The 15954-nt window shown below is 33.0% G+C and overlaps 1 protein-coding gene across 2 annotated transcripts in view; it reads left to right on the top strand.

Moving 5' to 3' along the window:
- Rb1 (RB transcriptional corepressor 1) overlaps positions 1-15954 on the top strand; it is a 155476-nt gene that overhangs the window by 25745 nt on the left and 113777 nt on the right. For both annotated transcript variants that reach the window (XM_026393653.2, XM_026393652.2), the window contains exons 3-6: positions 2541-2656; positions 5601-5720; positions 13462-13500; positions 14898-14965. In XM_026393653.2, coding sequence (XP_026249438.1) covers positions 2541-2656; positions 5601-5720; positions 13462-13500; positions 14898-14965 — 343 coding nt within the window. The remainder of the gene's footprint in view (positions 1-2540; positions 2657-5600; positions 5721-13461; positions 13501-14897; positions 14966-15954) is intronic.

Raw genomic sequence — 15954 nt, 5'->3', positions numbered from 1 at the left:
ATGAAAAATGTTCAACACCTCTAGCTGTTAGGGAAATGCAAGTCAAAACTAAGATTTCATTTCACTCCAGTCAGGATGGCAGTTATCAAGAACACAAATAATAATGAATGCTGATGAGGATGTGGAGCAAAAGTTATACTGTTGTGGGACTGTAAATTGGTATAACCACTCTAAAAGCAATATGGTGATTCCTCAGAAAACAAAAACGGAACTACCATTTGACCCTGCTATCCCATTTCTTCGTATTTATGCAAAAGAACTAAAATCAGCATACTATAGTGTTACTGCTACGTTAGTGTTTATAGCAGCACCATTCACCATAGCCAAATTATGGAACTAGCCCAGATATGTGTCAATAGATGAATGGATTAAAAAAATCTTGTGTATATATACAATGGAGTTTTACTGAGCCATAAAGAAGATTAAGTTACAGCATTTGCCATAAAAGGATGGAAATGGGTAACATCATGCTAAGTGAAATAATGCGTACTCAGAAAACCAAGGGTCAAATAGTTTGAGAGAAATGTGGAAGCTAGAGCAAAATAAGGGGAAAAATGAGGGTGGGATCAGATACGATAAAGATAGGGATGATCATTTGAGTGAAGGAAGATCTGCAAAGTAGGGGAAAAAGGGAAGAGAAAGGTAGGGGGAATGGAGACTAAAATGGAATAAATCAAATTCTATACATATATGACTTTGTCAAAATGTATCAGAAAACTAAGTATGACTATAATACCTTAAACAACAAACACACATGCACAAGGGAGAATCCAGAAAGAGACCCACATGTGTACAATCAATTGATTTCCTACAGAGGTAAAAAGGTAATTCAACAGAGAAAGGATATTTTGCAACAAACAAACAGGAACAGATATCTATATGTAAAAAGTTTATTTCCTGTGTTGCACCATTTTTAAAAATTAACTCAAAATGAATCAGACCCCTAGATCTAGGAGGTAACAGACTGTGTTACACAAAGATTTCCTAGATACTACATTGAAAAAAGCATGATCCATGGAAGAAAAAAATTAATGAGGTTAATCAAGATTAAAGCTTCTGCTCTTTGAAACATGTTATTTAAGAAAATTAAAAGATAAACCATATCTGAAATAAAGATCACAAATTCCTCTTAGGAAAATTCCTCAAGTCCTAAAAAATCTGATAGAACATGTCATTTAGGCATTTTACATATCAAATTATGTATTGGATTTTGTGGACTGTGTCCTAATAAAATTTGATGTTTTGAAAAAAGTGAATGTTAACAATATACTAAATTTTAGCAGCTGTAGTTACTTCATTTCCTAAAGATTATGACAAAGAAAAAAGACTGGAATTGCAACAGACACATTGAAAGCAGTTAAGTTCACCTAATGGTACCTGAGGGAGAAGCAGCAAACCAAAAACATGGTAAGAAATAGGCATAAAAATTCAAAAAGCATGTACATGGGGAGTTTCTATCATAGAGACAATTTTTCACATTTAGTAGTTCCAGAGAAATTGACTATACTAATATAAACATACACATAAATTGATGTTCATTTATTTTATTAAAATAGATATTTAACAGTTGTCAAAAAATGAAGCAGTGCTCTTTTTGTGTTCAGTTTCAGAAAGAGTTTGTAACATATTTCCAGAATAAAATAAAATCCAGATAATTTGCACACATTAAAATAATTTTAAAAAGAACTCTTATTTTCTAGTATGGGGGATTGAACCCAGGGTGCTCTGCTACTGAGCTATGTCCTGAGCCCTTTTTAAAAAATATAATTAAAAAAAATTTTTTGAGATAGACTGGCTAAGTTGCAGGGCTTGAACTTACTATCCTCCTGCCTAAGCCTCCCAAGTAGCTGGGATTACAGTCATGTACCATGACACTTAACTAAAATATATCAATTCTAAGAATACCATTCAATAAATTTTGACAAATATATTTATCCATGTACTCACCACATGAAGGTATGGAAGTTTCTGATCAAACAGAAAGTTATCTTGTTCTTTTTTTCAGTCATTCCCTCATACCTCTGCACTGATCTACTTTCTGACCTTAAAGATTAGTTTTGCCTTTTCTAGAATTTCATATGAAAGGAATTATACAATATATCCTTTTGTATCTTGCTTTTTCTCAGCATAATAATACTGAGGCTTATCTGTGTTGTTAAATTTATTAGGACTTCTCCAATTGTCCAGTAACACTATTGTATGGATATATTACAATTTGTTTATTTATTTACTTTTTAAAATTTGGGTTGTTTCCAGTTTGGGGCTATTATGAATGAAGCTGCTATGAATTGGAAGTTTCTATCATAGAGACCAACAATTCATATTCTGATCTTTCTTATAAGTTTTTTGCTTTATAATCTAAAATTTGAATGTTTTATTAAGTAAAATGAACTATTTTCATTATATGCCATTATAAGGATTTTAAAATACATTTATTTTGTTAGCTGAATAAGAAGAAATCCACATATAATACCTTTTGATAGAGCATCTAATATGTGAATGAGTTAATGAAATATTTGAACTTTTTTTGTTGTTCCTAGGAAGGTTATATTCAAAAGAAAAAAGAACTGTGGGGAATCTGTATCTTTATTGCAGCAGTTGACCTAGATGAGATGCCATTCACTTTCACTGAGCTGCAGAAAAACATAGAAACAAGGTAAAATTTCTTACATAAATTTAGGCCTCTGCTTTTAAAGAAAACTACTTTTGGATTCTTAATAGACTTAGGAAATTAAAAAGAAATGCTAAAATTAAGTAAAACATAAAGGAATAGGTCAAATAGTAAATTGTCATTCTCTCAAGGATCCTTTAATGAAGCTTATTCATGCTGCATCTCTTTTTTTTTAAAGAGAGAGAGAATTTTTAAATATTGATTTATTGGCAGACACAACATTTTTGTTTGTATGTGGTGCTGAGGATCGAACCCGGGCCGCACTCATGCCAGGCGAGCACGCTACCGCTTGAGCCACGTCCCCAGCCCATGCTGCATCTCTTAAAAATTTTGTAGTTTGTGTCCTGGCAAAATTTTTGTCTCTCATTGTTCATCTATAGACTTAATTATAGTTGTTGATAAATTGGACAAAAAAAGAAAAGATGTATAAAATAGGTTTATTATATATTAAAACCTTTATAAAAGTGATATCTTTTAAAGGAATTTAGAGAAGATTTATTAAGATTTTAATATAGTGGTTATTATAATTACATACATTTTTCAGTCTACTATGTATTTAGACTACTGTATGTACAGTAGTACTTGACTTGGTAATTACTTAATAAATATTTTGTTGAGTTTATAAGATTTAGAAAAGTGTATTAATTTGTTTGCAGTGATTCACAAACTTTGTGTTGAGAAATCTTCCAGGACTCTGAGTCATTCATTTGCAACATATTTACAGAATACAATAGTAAATAATTTGAACAGTTGGATGGCTGTATGTTTCTTCTTGAATTAAACATAATTGGTGTATTATTTAAATGAGTTAGATTAAATTGTTATATATTATGACACTTTTTTACTATCTTTAAATAAAATGTGGAAACAAAGGCATTGTGAATTCATAAATATGCAAAATAATAGAAATAACATAAATAGTTCATAGAGTTAAATCCAGAACTACAGGCATTAACACTCTGTTCTCTCCCTTTCTTCCTTCCTTTTCTCCTTCTCTTAAGTTACCCTAGAAAAAGAAGACTTTGTTACAACAACTCAGTTTTTGTGGTACTCCATGGACAGATAGCTGTTATACTTCATAAAAGCAGAAACTGAGTGTGGTTCTTTAATAAATTCTATTCTGGGGCCACGCATGATGGCACACGCCTGTAATCCCAACAACTCAGGATGGTGAGGCAGGAGGATTATAAATTTGAGGCCAGCCTGGGCAGAGACCATCTCAAAATAAATACTATTCTAAAGCTGATTTTTTTCCCCTCTGGACACTGCATATTTACTCCATTCTCTTTTATCTTCTAATCAACATCCTGATATTCTCTTTTTTCTATCATTTCTACTCCATCTTTATTTGCTTTTCCATAAAACTTGTGTGGCTGCCCACATCCCTTATATAGGATGGGAACTTTTAATAACTTTTTTGGGGATTCTGTGCCACCTGCTGATTAACTGAAGCTTTTTTATTTCCCCCTCTTTTAAAAAAATGAAGTCACACTGTTTTGCCCTGATTTATCTCAACCTCCTGGACTCAAATAGTCCTCCCACCTCAGTCTCCACAAAGTGCTGGGACTAAAGGTGCGCACCATTGCACCTGGTTTAGTTGAAGCTTTCTTTGGTTGCTGGGCAGCCTGTAATTGGATCCAGTGAAAATTCTTTGGTTCATTTAGCTGCTTTGGCCTAATTATTTATGCAAAATTAGTTAGAAATTAGTGTATGAGATGCAGTTGATAATTGCTATCTTGAATGCCCTATTAAAAATGTATTTACTGATGTTTCAAAGATTAATTTTTATAGAAAACAATGATTGACCTAAAGTCATTATTTAATCAAATTAAAATTTTCATCAGCTTTACTTTTCCCTTCTCCAATAATTCAGTCCTAAAACCATTGGTAGGGCAAAGAATGTGTCAGTGTGCATCTGTGTCAGGGGAATATTGAGGGGCCTGGAGAAGATATCAGAGCCAAAAAGGGACCTAGAGAAGATGTCAGAGCCAAAGAAGGGATCCACATGGGGAGGGGTGTCCACATGGATATGTGAGGGGCAACCTAATGTGAGCTGTTTGGTATGTAATGTCAGATACCAAGCAGAATAGATGGGCAGCCAGTCTAAGAATTAAATACAAGGGAGGGCAACCTAGTGTGGGGAGTCAGAGTACCAGGCTGAAGTAGATGTCCACTTGAAGGGATGGGCCATCCAGAAAATGGAGTCAGTCTGAGAGTGTCCACATGGGGGAGTAGGTGACTTTAGAGATGGATGGTGGTTACTTATGGGTAGAATAAACACTAAATACTTGGAATGTCTTTACTTCTTGTGTTTTAATTGTAATATGATTTTGTGTTGAAATCAGATAAATTGAAGTGAATCTAAGGCCTTGTGCATTCTAGAAACTCATGATGTTTAAATTGTACAAATATAGGGTGACTATAGGTAGTGATTACATATGTACAGTATATCTCACAAAGCTAGAAGAAAGAATTTTGAATGTTTTCACCATACAGAAGTGATAAATGTTTGAGGCAATAGATATATTTAACCTCATTATACAATGTGTATATGTATTGAAACATCACATGGTACACATTAATATGTATAATTTTTGTGTTTTTAATTGAAAAGACAACTTCAATTTTAAAAATCCATACAGATAGATTTACAAATAAATATAAATGCATGTGTCCCTTCATAATCACCCCCCTTTTTTTTTCTCAACCCTAAGTTGATTTAAATATAGGTAGGTAGATGTTAGGACATGGGTTGAAGGCTAATTTTTTCCTCCTTAAATTCTAGTAAAATGCAAAAAATAATTCTTTCTAAAGTATATGATAATAATTTGGAATAGAGCTAATAATCCTTTGCATTGGTATGTATCTTCTTTGAAAATGAAATAAAACAAACTTTGACAGATTGATTTTTTTCTTCTTTGCTTTGTAGTGTCTATAAATTCTTTGACTTACTAAAAGAAATTGATACCAGTACGAAAGTTGATAATGCTGTGTCAAGACTGTTGAAGAAGTATGATGTATTGTGTGCGCTCTACAGTAAGTTAGAAAGGTAATAAAGAATTTTATTAGGGTTATTGTACCCTGATTTTTTATGTCTTTGTTCATAATTACATTCTATCTGATAACGATAATATATTTAGTAAAGTTATTAATTATTACCCCTTAGACATGTCCCTTTTGCTCTTAATTTCTTATTCTTAGCTATCTTCTTTATCTAGTCATATGTATATTCTGAATGTTTCTTCCAAATTGTTTCATTATCCCTTTGTGTCTCATTTATTTTCTCAAGCTTTAAGCTTAGTTCCTATTTTAGCTTTATCTGCGAGGAGACCTAGTTCTGAATAGTGACCAAAATTTTAATGTCTTTCCAAGATATTCATTTAGAAAGGGGGGAAAATGGCCATGGAAGGTATATGTGACCTGTATGACCAAGTTATGATTTGTGCTCATGTTGGTGATCTAGAAGAGATTTCATCATTACTGTTCAACTTGGAGAATAAGAAATAAGCTTGAATTAAGTTTTGATAGTCTTTTAATCCAAACTGTAGTCTTCTAATCCAAGCACTGTAGCCCTTAATATGGCATATATCTGTTCCTTTGCTTGTATGAGAGCTCATTGAATTTGAGTGCCTGTAAAAATTAATGTTTTAGCTAAATAAGCAATTATATAATAGAATAGTTAGGGAGAAGGGAAGAAAGGAAAAGAGCTGTGTGTCCTTAAATATTCTGGGAGAATGAGTATGGAGACAAGGCTGGAAAGAAACGTCTTCTCAAAAGCATGCACCTTTTTTCCCCCTTTTTTCTTAATTTGTATGTCACTAAAACTTCAGAAATGAGATAAGGATGAGAAAAGTAGAGAGAAACTACAAATACAGAACAACTACAAAATGGTCTGGGTCTTGAGGGAATGTCTTTACTTCTTCTTGTGTTTTAATTGTAATATAATAGCAATTGACCATATCCCCCACCTTCTTGAAGTAGAAGCTTTCTGCTTAGGGAACTTTTTATTATTAAAGAAATGACTTAAGTAATTACGTAAGAAATGTGGATTGATTATAGAATACTTAGCACAGAAAAGTATTAGTAAAAAAATACTAATCAACTAAAATTTTAGTGTTAATAGATAATCACTTTTTATGCTTCTTAGGATATCATTTTATGTTATATTGATCATATTGATTTGTATATAGTTCCTTTATCATTTAATAGTGATTTATAATTTTCTTTCTGTCCTTTAAATTTTTTTATAACCACTTAGTTCATATCTGGGAGCTTATCATAAGAATATGATCCCAAATGTAAAAAGAAGCTGTAGAGATTTTTGTTACAATATTTTTTAGAATAATGAAAAAAATAGAAACAGTGTGTTTATTTACAACTGAAGTTAAACAAAAAACATTATAAGTATAATCTAGACATAAAACAGTACAATTAAGGATTGGGGATATAGCTCAGTAGTAGAGTGCTTGCCTAGTATGCATGAAGTTATAGATTCATTCCCCAGCATTATAAAAAGGAAAAAAAAGTATAATTATAAAATGAATTTTGATGAGGACCAACATGCTTCTAATGTTAATTAAATAAAGGAGAACATACTATGATTATGTATAAGGAAGTCAATGCATATGAAGTCATAGTCATGTTCTGTAACTGTGTATAAGGAAGAAACCCAGATCACTAATGCACAGAATGAGATGATTGGAAAGACGTTGACCAGAATTTTAATTGATGTTTTCCCTGGTAAGGAGGATGTATTACCTCTATAATGAAAAAGGAGGCAAGAACTTCTTGAAGCTAGTTGTTAAAAAAAAAATCTGTTCTATACAGATTAGTATTTTAAAAATCTATAATCATCAGTTTATTTCTAGACAGACAATTTTGGGGCTAGGGCTGGTTTAGGGCACAGTCCTTATTTTTTTTCCCAGCCATAATAATTAAAAAAAATTTAGTTGTAGATGGAAACAATACCTTTGTTTTATTTATTTATTTTTATGTGGTACTGAAGACTGAACCCAGTGCCTCACTTGTGCCAGGCAAAGCGCACTGCTACTGAGCTACAATTCCAGTGCTAGCCATAATAATTTTAATTGGCTACTTCTAGATTGTTTTACTTTGTTGTCTGAGATTAGGAATCTTCTTTGATGTTAGTTTCTGTTTTACTTTTTTTCAACCCCTTCTGCTGATAAATTTGTATTTGATTCTCCTGGAGACTTAGGGAGAGTTAAAATGGAATAACCTAATAGATATTGCACACTTTACAGTTTACTTTGTTTAGGGGTTTGACATCTTTTCTATAAATGGGAAGCAATGATCAATAAGTAAATCAAGTAAGCTGGCATTTTTCTTCTTATATTCAGATTTATATTAAGATTCTATTAAAAATATATATTTATTTCATGTCTATATTTTGAGGGGTTTAAGTAGTTAGTATGAAAGGATGGGGATATGATGTCCTCCCCAAAAAGGGAAACTGTAGTTGGGCTTTTTGGAGAAGAGAATGGACTCTTTTGAGTCAGTCAGATTTGAATTCCAATTTAGGCTCCAACTTGTCATGTATGATCTTGGATCCAAGTTTAGTCTTTAGTTTTCTAATTATATATTAAGCTGATGATAGTGATTATCTGTTCTAATACATATAGTGAGATAATGCATAGACCTGGGTTTGATCCTCAGCACCACAAATAAATAAATAAATAAACAAACAAACAAATAAATAAATAAAGGTATTGTGTCCAACTGCAACTAAAAAATAAATATTTTTTAAAAAATTTTATGCCCATTAAAGAAACACTGCATATTCTATCCCTTCCTTATACAGTTACAATGTACATCAACCACCCGAGATAAAGTTACTGAATTCATCATTTCCTGAACTTACAGGCTACTTGTATGTATTTATGGTACTAGAAATGGGAACTTTTGACCCACCAACAGTAGAAAGAAAATTAGGCAGAGAGTGCAAATATACAAGCAAGACTGTTTGGGGAGTTTTATCTAAGGACAGGGGGAGACTGTATTGAAGGGACAGAAAAATCAAAAGAAGAAAAGGCCAGCTTTTTATCAAGTAGCTGAGATGGGAAAGATCCTTGGAGGTTTCTAGGTGCCATCCTACATTTGGTCTCTGATTTATTATTAAGAATAGGAGAGAAAGAAAAGTCAAATTCCATACATTATAAGAGTTGAAGAGTAGGAAAAGACTTCTAATAAAAGGTTTTTACCCTCAGATCTTATCTGTTTTTTTGTCCCTATAATGGTCCCTGTCTGTCTCATTCTCCCCTGATAGATTTTATTCTTCTTCCTAAGGGGAAAAGGACAAAATCTTCTCAGTCTTCTTATAGCTACTTTAGACCTATACATGGGTGTTGATCCTATATATCCCTGGAGATTATAAAATCTCTCCCTGCCTGAACAAAAGGGGACAAATTGGAGGTGCAAACTTAGTCTGGGATGAGTTGAAAACTAAGAGGAAATGTCAGCGTAACTTGGAAACAAGTAAAGCCTGGAAGACACAAATTTTATAAGCATATTAAAAAGACAAGGCCCTAAAATCAGAAATAGGGTAATGGGGACTAATGGTCCTAAAAATGGTAGAAGCTAAATAAGATTAGGAAGTATTTGTTATTTGTCTTCCATAATCCTTTCTTATAAGGATTTCCTTTTATATATAAGGAAATCAGATTTCCTTTTATATCTCCCTAATGTTAAGCTCTGCTTGTCCTGAAATGTTATCCGAATCCAACAGGTAGAGTTTAAGAATGCACAAATCCTTTCCCCTTCTGCCAATAAGAAATCTAATGCTCTTCTATTTTTTTTTATTTTTTATTTTTTTTTTTTAGAGAGAGAGAGAGAGAGAGAGAATTTTTGATATTTATTTTTTAGTTCTCGGCGGACACAACATCTTTGTTGGTATGTGGTGCTGAGGATCGAACCCGGGCCGCACGCATGCCAGGCGAGCGCGCTACCAATTGAGCCACATCCCCAGCCCTAATGCTCTTCTATTTTTGATCAAAGTAACGGCCAAGGAATTTAGTAAGAACTGTAGGCCATTGAGTGTATCTGCCCTATCTTTTTAAATTTTTTTCCCCATCTCTGTCTTTATTTTAAAGACAGAGTTTAGCATTAGTTAAGCTTTTAGTGTTACTTTATGGTAAATAAGCTGTCTCAGGGAGCAAGCAATGTCACTACCTCTATAACCCCTGCAAGAATCTAGGTGTATAGCATGCTTAAATGGGTGTACTGGAGTCCTGGGTTTGTTTTAGCTTGTTATTTGTGTAGATATTCCCAAATCAGTTTAGAGGACTCATTAACTATGCTGCTATTGTTCTCAAGCCATTGACCATTTTTGGGTCATAGCATGTGACTATTTGTAGAAATATGCTACTGGTCTTGGGATGGGTCCCAACTTTGGGGTTAAGATCCCTGAAGTCAAATCTAGGCTTTTTCGTTTGACTTTTATCCCTGTAATAACACACTTGCTTTTTATTATACTTGCACTACTGGGTATTCAAGACAAAATAGCCCTTACATTTGCCCCAAATCAGCCTTTTTTCCTTCTTACTGTTAAGGTCAATTGAAGCTCCTCAGGGATTATTTTAGGGTTTCTTGACTCCTTTTGTTTTTTCCTCTACCAGTTGTACCATCTGCCTGAATGGGTGAGGGTCTTACTGGCCATGTGGCTTCTCTTGGAAATATTAGGAACATTTCTCTCTCTAATTACCCTCCTCTTTACAGACTGTACATTGGTTGGCTCCTGGTCTCCAAGGTTTTTGAGATCACCCTGAGAGGGAGTTTGGGTGATTCACCAGTGTTCCAGGGACATTTAGAGGAATTTTGTTGTCCCGTGGGTCCTGGCTGACCTTGGAGGGCCAAAATATTGACTGCCCTCTTAGTCTTGTTATTCTCTTGATTTTCACTTCAAAGTCTCAGTTTGTTGAATACCCAAAAGGCCAGTTACTTTTATCCCATTACAAAATATTAAATGATATAAATAAATCCCCATCCAAATTTGTCTTTTAGAATAAGTGAAATGTTTAAAAAATGAAGTAGAATATACTTGTTCACAGATGTACTGCCTGAGTGAACAGTGTCCAATCTCATAATTATCAGAGTGATGCTGCTTGGAGTGCACAGTGTTTGGGCACATTTAATTATCTTTGTTTAAAGATGATAGTTATAATACAGTTAGGAGCATACAAACATAATCTTGAAGAATGCTATCTCTAAACATTTTAGTTTGGAGGACACCAGCTTGGTAAAGTACTCTCCTAAACTTTGCATTTTAGAAGGCTTGTATACTTGAGAAAGTACTTTTAACATACAAAGTAGACAGTAATAAGTATCTCAGCTATACTGAAGTCCTTTTATTTATATTAATTTAGCTTTTACTTTTGAAGTGAAATTTAGAATTCATAGCTCAGTAGGGATAGCTATAATTATAAGGCTTTGCCTTTAGCAGATCTACATAGGTTAAGAACATTGACAAAGATTGAATAGCTTTATACTTCTTATAAGTTTAGGAAACAGTACTTAATAACCACAAATAGACTTATTACCTGATGTGACTGCTCGTGTATACTATAACAAAACACTTTTTCAATCAGAGCATACAGATGCAGAAATATCAAAAGTTTCATTGGCCATTTTATAGGTTGAAGGCCCAGATACTCTGCATATTGTATAAAAAAGAGCACTGATCAGTTACCTTGCATATATTAAACCTTTACAGCTTTAACTGTATAAACTTTACATAACATTTAGACTAAGCTCAAATACACGACATATTTAGCCCTCAGTTTTATACATATCTCTAGACACACAGGGTGTCAAATATATTCTAATAATTGCTCATTTAACCAGAGCTATAAAGTGATTATCTAAAAGATTTTAAAGCAGATACTTAAATAAGCCTTAATTCTCTCAAGACTTAGTTTCCTTAAGTAATTAAAACCTAAAGTCAGCAGAAAACACATGAGATTATCTTGATAAAGTACAAAAATCTCTGCTCTTTAAGCCAGCTATCTGAAAATAATACCCAAAGCAGATCAATACCTCAAGAAAACCCTGTTGCTTCTAATGTACAGAAATAGACTCTGACCTCACATCAGTGCACCAAATTCTGATCCTAGAAAATCCTTTGAATAACTATCAAGTTATAGTCAATTCAATCGCATATAAGCCTCCCTCCATAACACCTGCCATTTCAGAAACTCTCTGTAATCTACCTAGACCCTGTACAACTTGTTTGCAACTTTAGTTTCTGTCCTATCTTTTTCCTATCTTGGAACTATCTAGTCATTTGATTTTAGGACAAAATTTTCGCTTTAGCATACAAAATCCTTTTTCATCTGAAAGCATTCCCTTTTCCTTTTAACCTTCCTTACCAAAATACATCTTCATACCTATAACTTTCTTATATTTCTTTTTATTCACTGGTTTCCTTCTGCCTTACATTTTAAAGTTTATATTTTAAAGCAATTTTATGAAACTTCTGAATTTAGACAAATTGCTCCTTAATATGACAACATGCTTTATGCTTTCTGTAGTTTTAAAATCAAAACACAACTTAAAAGCTTTGCATATAGAATTACCTATGTTAATTAGAATTTTAACTCTTAGTAATCTTATGTTTTAATGCATCAGGCCCAAGAAGAAAGCAATTTTGAACTGTTTCCTATATCAACTGTTTATGGAAACACGTTTAATAATCCCAAATATAATCCTATTGGCTTTGCAGCTCTCAAGCTAGGCAAAAGTGTATGTTAGCAATTTCAAAGACATTTTTACTTTTATCTTGCCAACAAATTATATAGTGGGCAAAGTATTAAATTGTCATCGAGAAGGTTAACTGTAGGGCTGATTTTGGTAGGGGGTAAAAAACATTAAAGAAGACATTGTTAAATTGTTTAAACGATAAATAGAAATTTGCCAAGCAAAATGGGATTGGGGAATGGTACTGAGTCTTGCTAGGCAGAGTTAGCAGGTGCACAAAGCCCAAGTAGAAGCAGGAGGTACTTTGATATTGCTAAAGGCTGAAAGTTAGGAAGGGATCACGACATTGGTAGTGAGTTTGGACTTTGCCCTGAAGGCAATGGAAAATCATTTAGTGATTTAAAACTGGAGAGTGGGTAGTCATATTTGGTCTTAAAAGACCATTCAGGCCTTTGTAGAAGGGATTTAGAATTTTTAAAAAATATCTTTATTTTATTTTTATGAGGTGTTGAGGATCAAACCCAGTGCCTTGCGCATGCCAGGCAGGCACGCTACCATTTGAGCCACATCCCCAGCCTGGGATTTAGAATTTTTGTTGTATTTTCATATGAGATAATTTAGCCTTAACTTTACTGGCCTTGGTTCAGCAGGGACTTTTTTTTTCTGTCTTATTAGTACCTTTTTCTGAAGAGTTATTGGGGAGATTAACTATAATACCAAAGCCTGTTTATTACAAGGTAGACTGTATGACTATATGTGACTATTAGCTAAATAGTCATTAGTTATGACCTGATCTGGATTCTAAGCAGATCATCAATTATAAAATATATTTTGAGTTAAAAAGAGCATTTGGATCCAGTCCTTTTCTAATTAGATATTACAGTGATATGATATGTCACAAATTGGGAAAACCTACTTAGTTTCATTATGCTATATGTGTTTTTGTTTTCAAAATGTGTATTTCTTAAAGTAAGATGAATAAAGTATGATAACATTGCTATGATTTCTATATTATGAAAATATTTTTAAAATAACTTTTAAAAAAACACCACAATGTTAATAAAATTATTTCTTCCTTTTAGGACATGTGAACGTATCTATTTGACACAACCCAGCAGTTCGTAAGTAGTTTAGAGCATATTACATTTTGTCTTTTTTAAAAAAGGGTTTTCTGGAATAGTCGCAGACATTGATAACATTAAGGTTAGTTTGGTTGATGATAGTTTCATCAGGGAAGAGATGTCTCTGAAAAAGGTCCAAGGAGTTTCCAGAGAGAAGGGGGATCTTGACTCAGGACCAGTGGGGTTTGTAGAATACATGAATGAAGACAATGTCAGCTTGTGTCAGTCAAAGGCACACACAGAGGTTTATTTAGGAAAATGTTCAGAGGTTTATTTAGGTATATATTCAAGGGAGAATGAGGGCAATCTCAAGAGAGATGCCTTTGGTTTAAGGAGTATGCATTCAAGGTAGAATTCAGGCTATCTGTAGAGGGAGAGATACCAATCCCTTGGGATAGACATTGATATTTATAGAGGGGTAGACATTAATATTTATAGAGGAATGGTTGCTGGGGGATGGACTAGATGTAGAACTAGGGTGGAGTTACATAGTTTCAGGCCAGTTTTCTCTGTACTTGGGCATTGCTCTCATGTTACAAGGGCATGGGTCAGGGGCATCTAGCCAAGAGTGTGTTGCTCAGGAATTGTAGTTGTCATGTCAGTGGTTTATGGGCACTTCCTCTGAGACTCAGAATCTCTTCCTTTATCCCCAAAGGCTACTTTATAAGTTAAGGTCATAAAGTCCTATATAGGTGATTTATCCTGTAAATAAATACATGCCTCATGCTACAAAGGAGAACTAATAATGTGGAAATTGATTTAGTGCAACATTCGCTAACTCTGAGGAAAAAATTCATTTCTTAGTTAAAATCCTTATTGATGGTCTCTCACAGATACTTTATTGACAAGACAGCATAATTTTGTGTATGAATAAATTTAAAGATTTATCTTAAAATTTCCAAATTATTTTTTAAAATTGTATAATGCATTCTCTAACAGTATACCCATGTAGAGCTCCAGAGATTTTCTTTGGAAGCAGAATGAGTAGGATAGGAGATATTCTGCTCCACTGAAGTTCAGTATTGAAGATGACTGATATAAAGGGAAATTGTATAGATAGGTTGCTGAAGAATGAATCCAGTGCCTCACACATGCCAGGCAAGCCCGCTACCACTGAGCCACAACCCCAGCCATCCTTTATATATTTTTAAATAACAATTCAGATATTCAGTATTTCCTTTACAAAGTGTATGCTGTTCTATGGGCTAAATATAATATCTTGGTAGAAACACCAATTGAATTGAGATAGAGTCCGGTATCAATTGAGCATTAAAAATAGACTATGCACTTAACTCAGTCCTGTAATTTAAAGCAAAACAAAACAGATCACTCCAAAGCCATAGTTGAAAACCTTTGTCAGTATTAATTTTTTTTTCTTCTTTCTATTTATTTACTAGGGTATCTACTGAAGTAAGTTCTGTGTTGGTGCTGAAAGTTTCTTGGATCACATTTTTACTAGCTAAAGGTAAATTCACTATGTTTATTATATGCTGATGTTTTAAATGCAGTAATGAAATTGGTGTTCTTTTGGATTAAGTGCAAAAATCTACTTCCTACTCTATTTTTTGAGTATTATGGATTATTAACTGCTACAACTTCTTAGTAATAATAATAACAGAAACAACTTTGGACTTTTTTTTGACCTACCTTTCTTCCTTCCTTCCTTCCTTTTTTTTTTTTTTCCTCCTGTGCCAGGGATTGAACCTAGAACTCTGATGCATGGTAGACAAGCACTCTTTGATTTTCTAGGGTAAAGGCTTACTATCTTATAAAAATGATATTTGCTTATGATAAATAAGTTAAGCAGTACAGTAAGGTGCAAAGAAAAATTATGCAAAGTATACTCAAGAATAACCATCATTAAAATTGTGTAATTATTATTTCAGGTATATCTTTGTATATGATTTTGTTTAAAAAATGAGTAGGTGAGTGCATCCATAAACATAGTTTTTTAAAATGGGATTATACTATAGTGTAATCTTTAAAATATAAAATCTAATTTTACTCAAATTATACAGAAGAAAAGATGTTGCTTAAATTAACCAAACTGTTTTGTCACTTTAAGTAGATTGTTTCTTAAAATATTTCTCTGAAGATTATGAAAAAGAGTTATAAAAAAATTGGAATTTTTATTGGAATTTTTATTTTCTTTACCTTCATATTTTGGTTTGAAGCAATATAAATGCACTTTGAAGAACAAAGTCCTGTCACCTTCCATCTCCCCACTTCAAGATTAGTTAATTTTATTATTATTTCATCATCAAAGATTATAACATTTGTATTCTATCTGTAATTATAATTGTTACACTTGGTTTGTCTTAGTTCTGTATCCTAAGTTTACCATAATTTCTTTATTACAGCTTTTTCATTTCTGTTCTTTATTCTGATTCATTTCTTAGCTGGTTAGATTTTACCATAGAGGATTTTTTTTTTTCAGTAGGCCTTTTGGTTTTG

The sequence above is a fragment of the Urocitellus parryii genome, chromosome 2 (assembly GCF_045843805.1).
Source record: "Urocitellus parryii isolate mUroPar1 chromosome 2, mUroPar1.hap1, whole genome shotgun sequence".
NCBI classification, from domain to species: Eukaryota; Metazoa; Chordata; class Mammalia; order Rodentia; family Sciuridae; genus Urocitellus; species Urocitellus parryii.
Note: the sequence above shows the minus strand (reverse complement) of the source record. Positions and strands in the feature narration are given on the sequence as shown.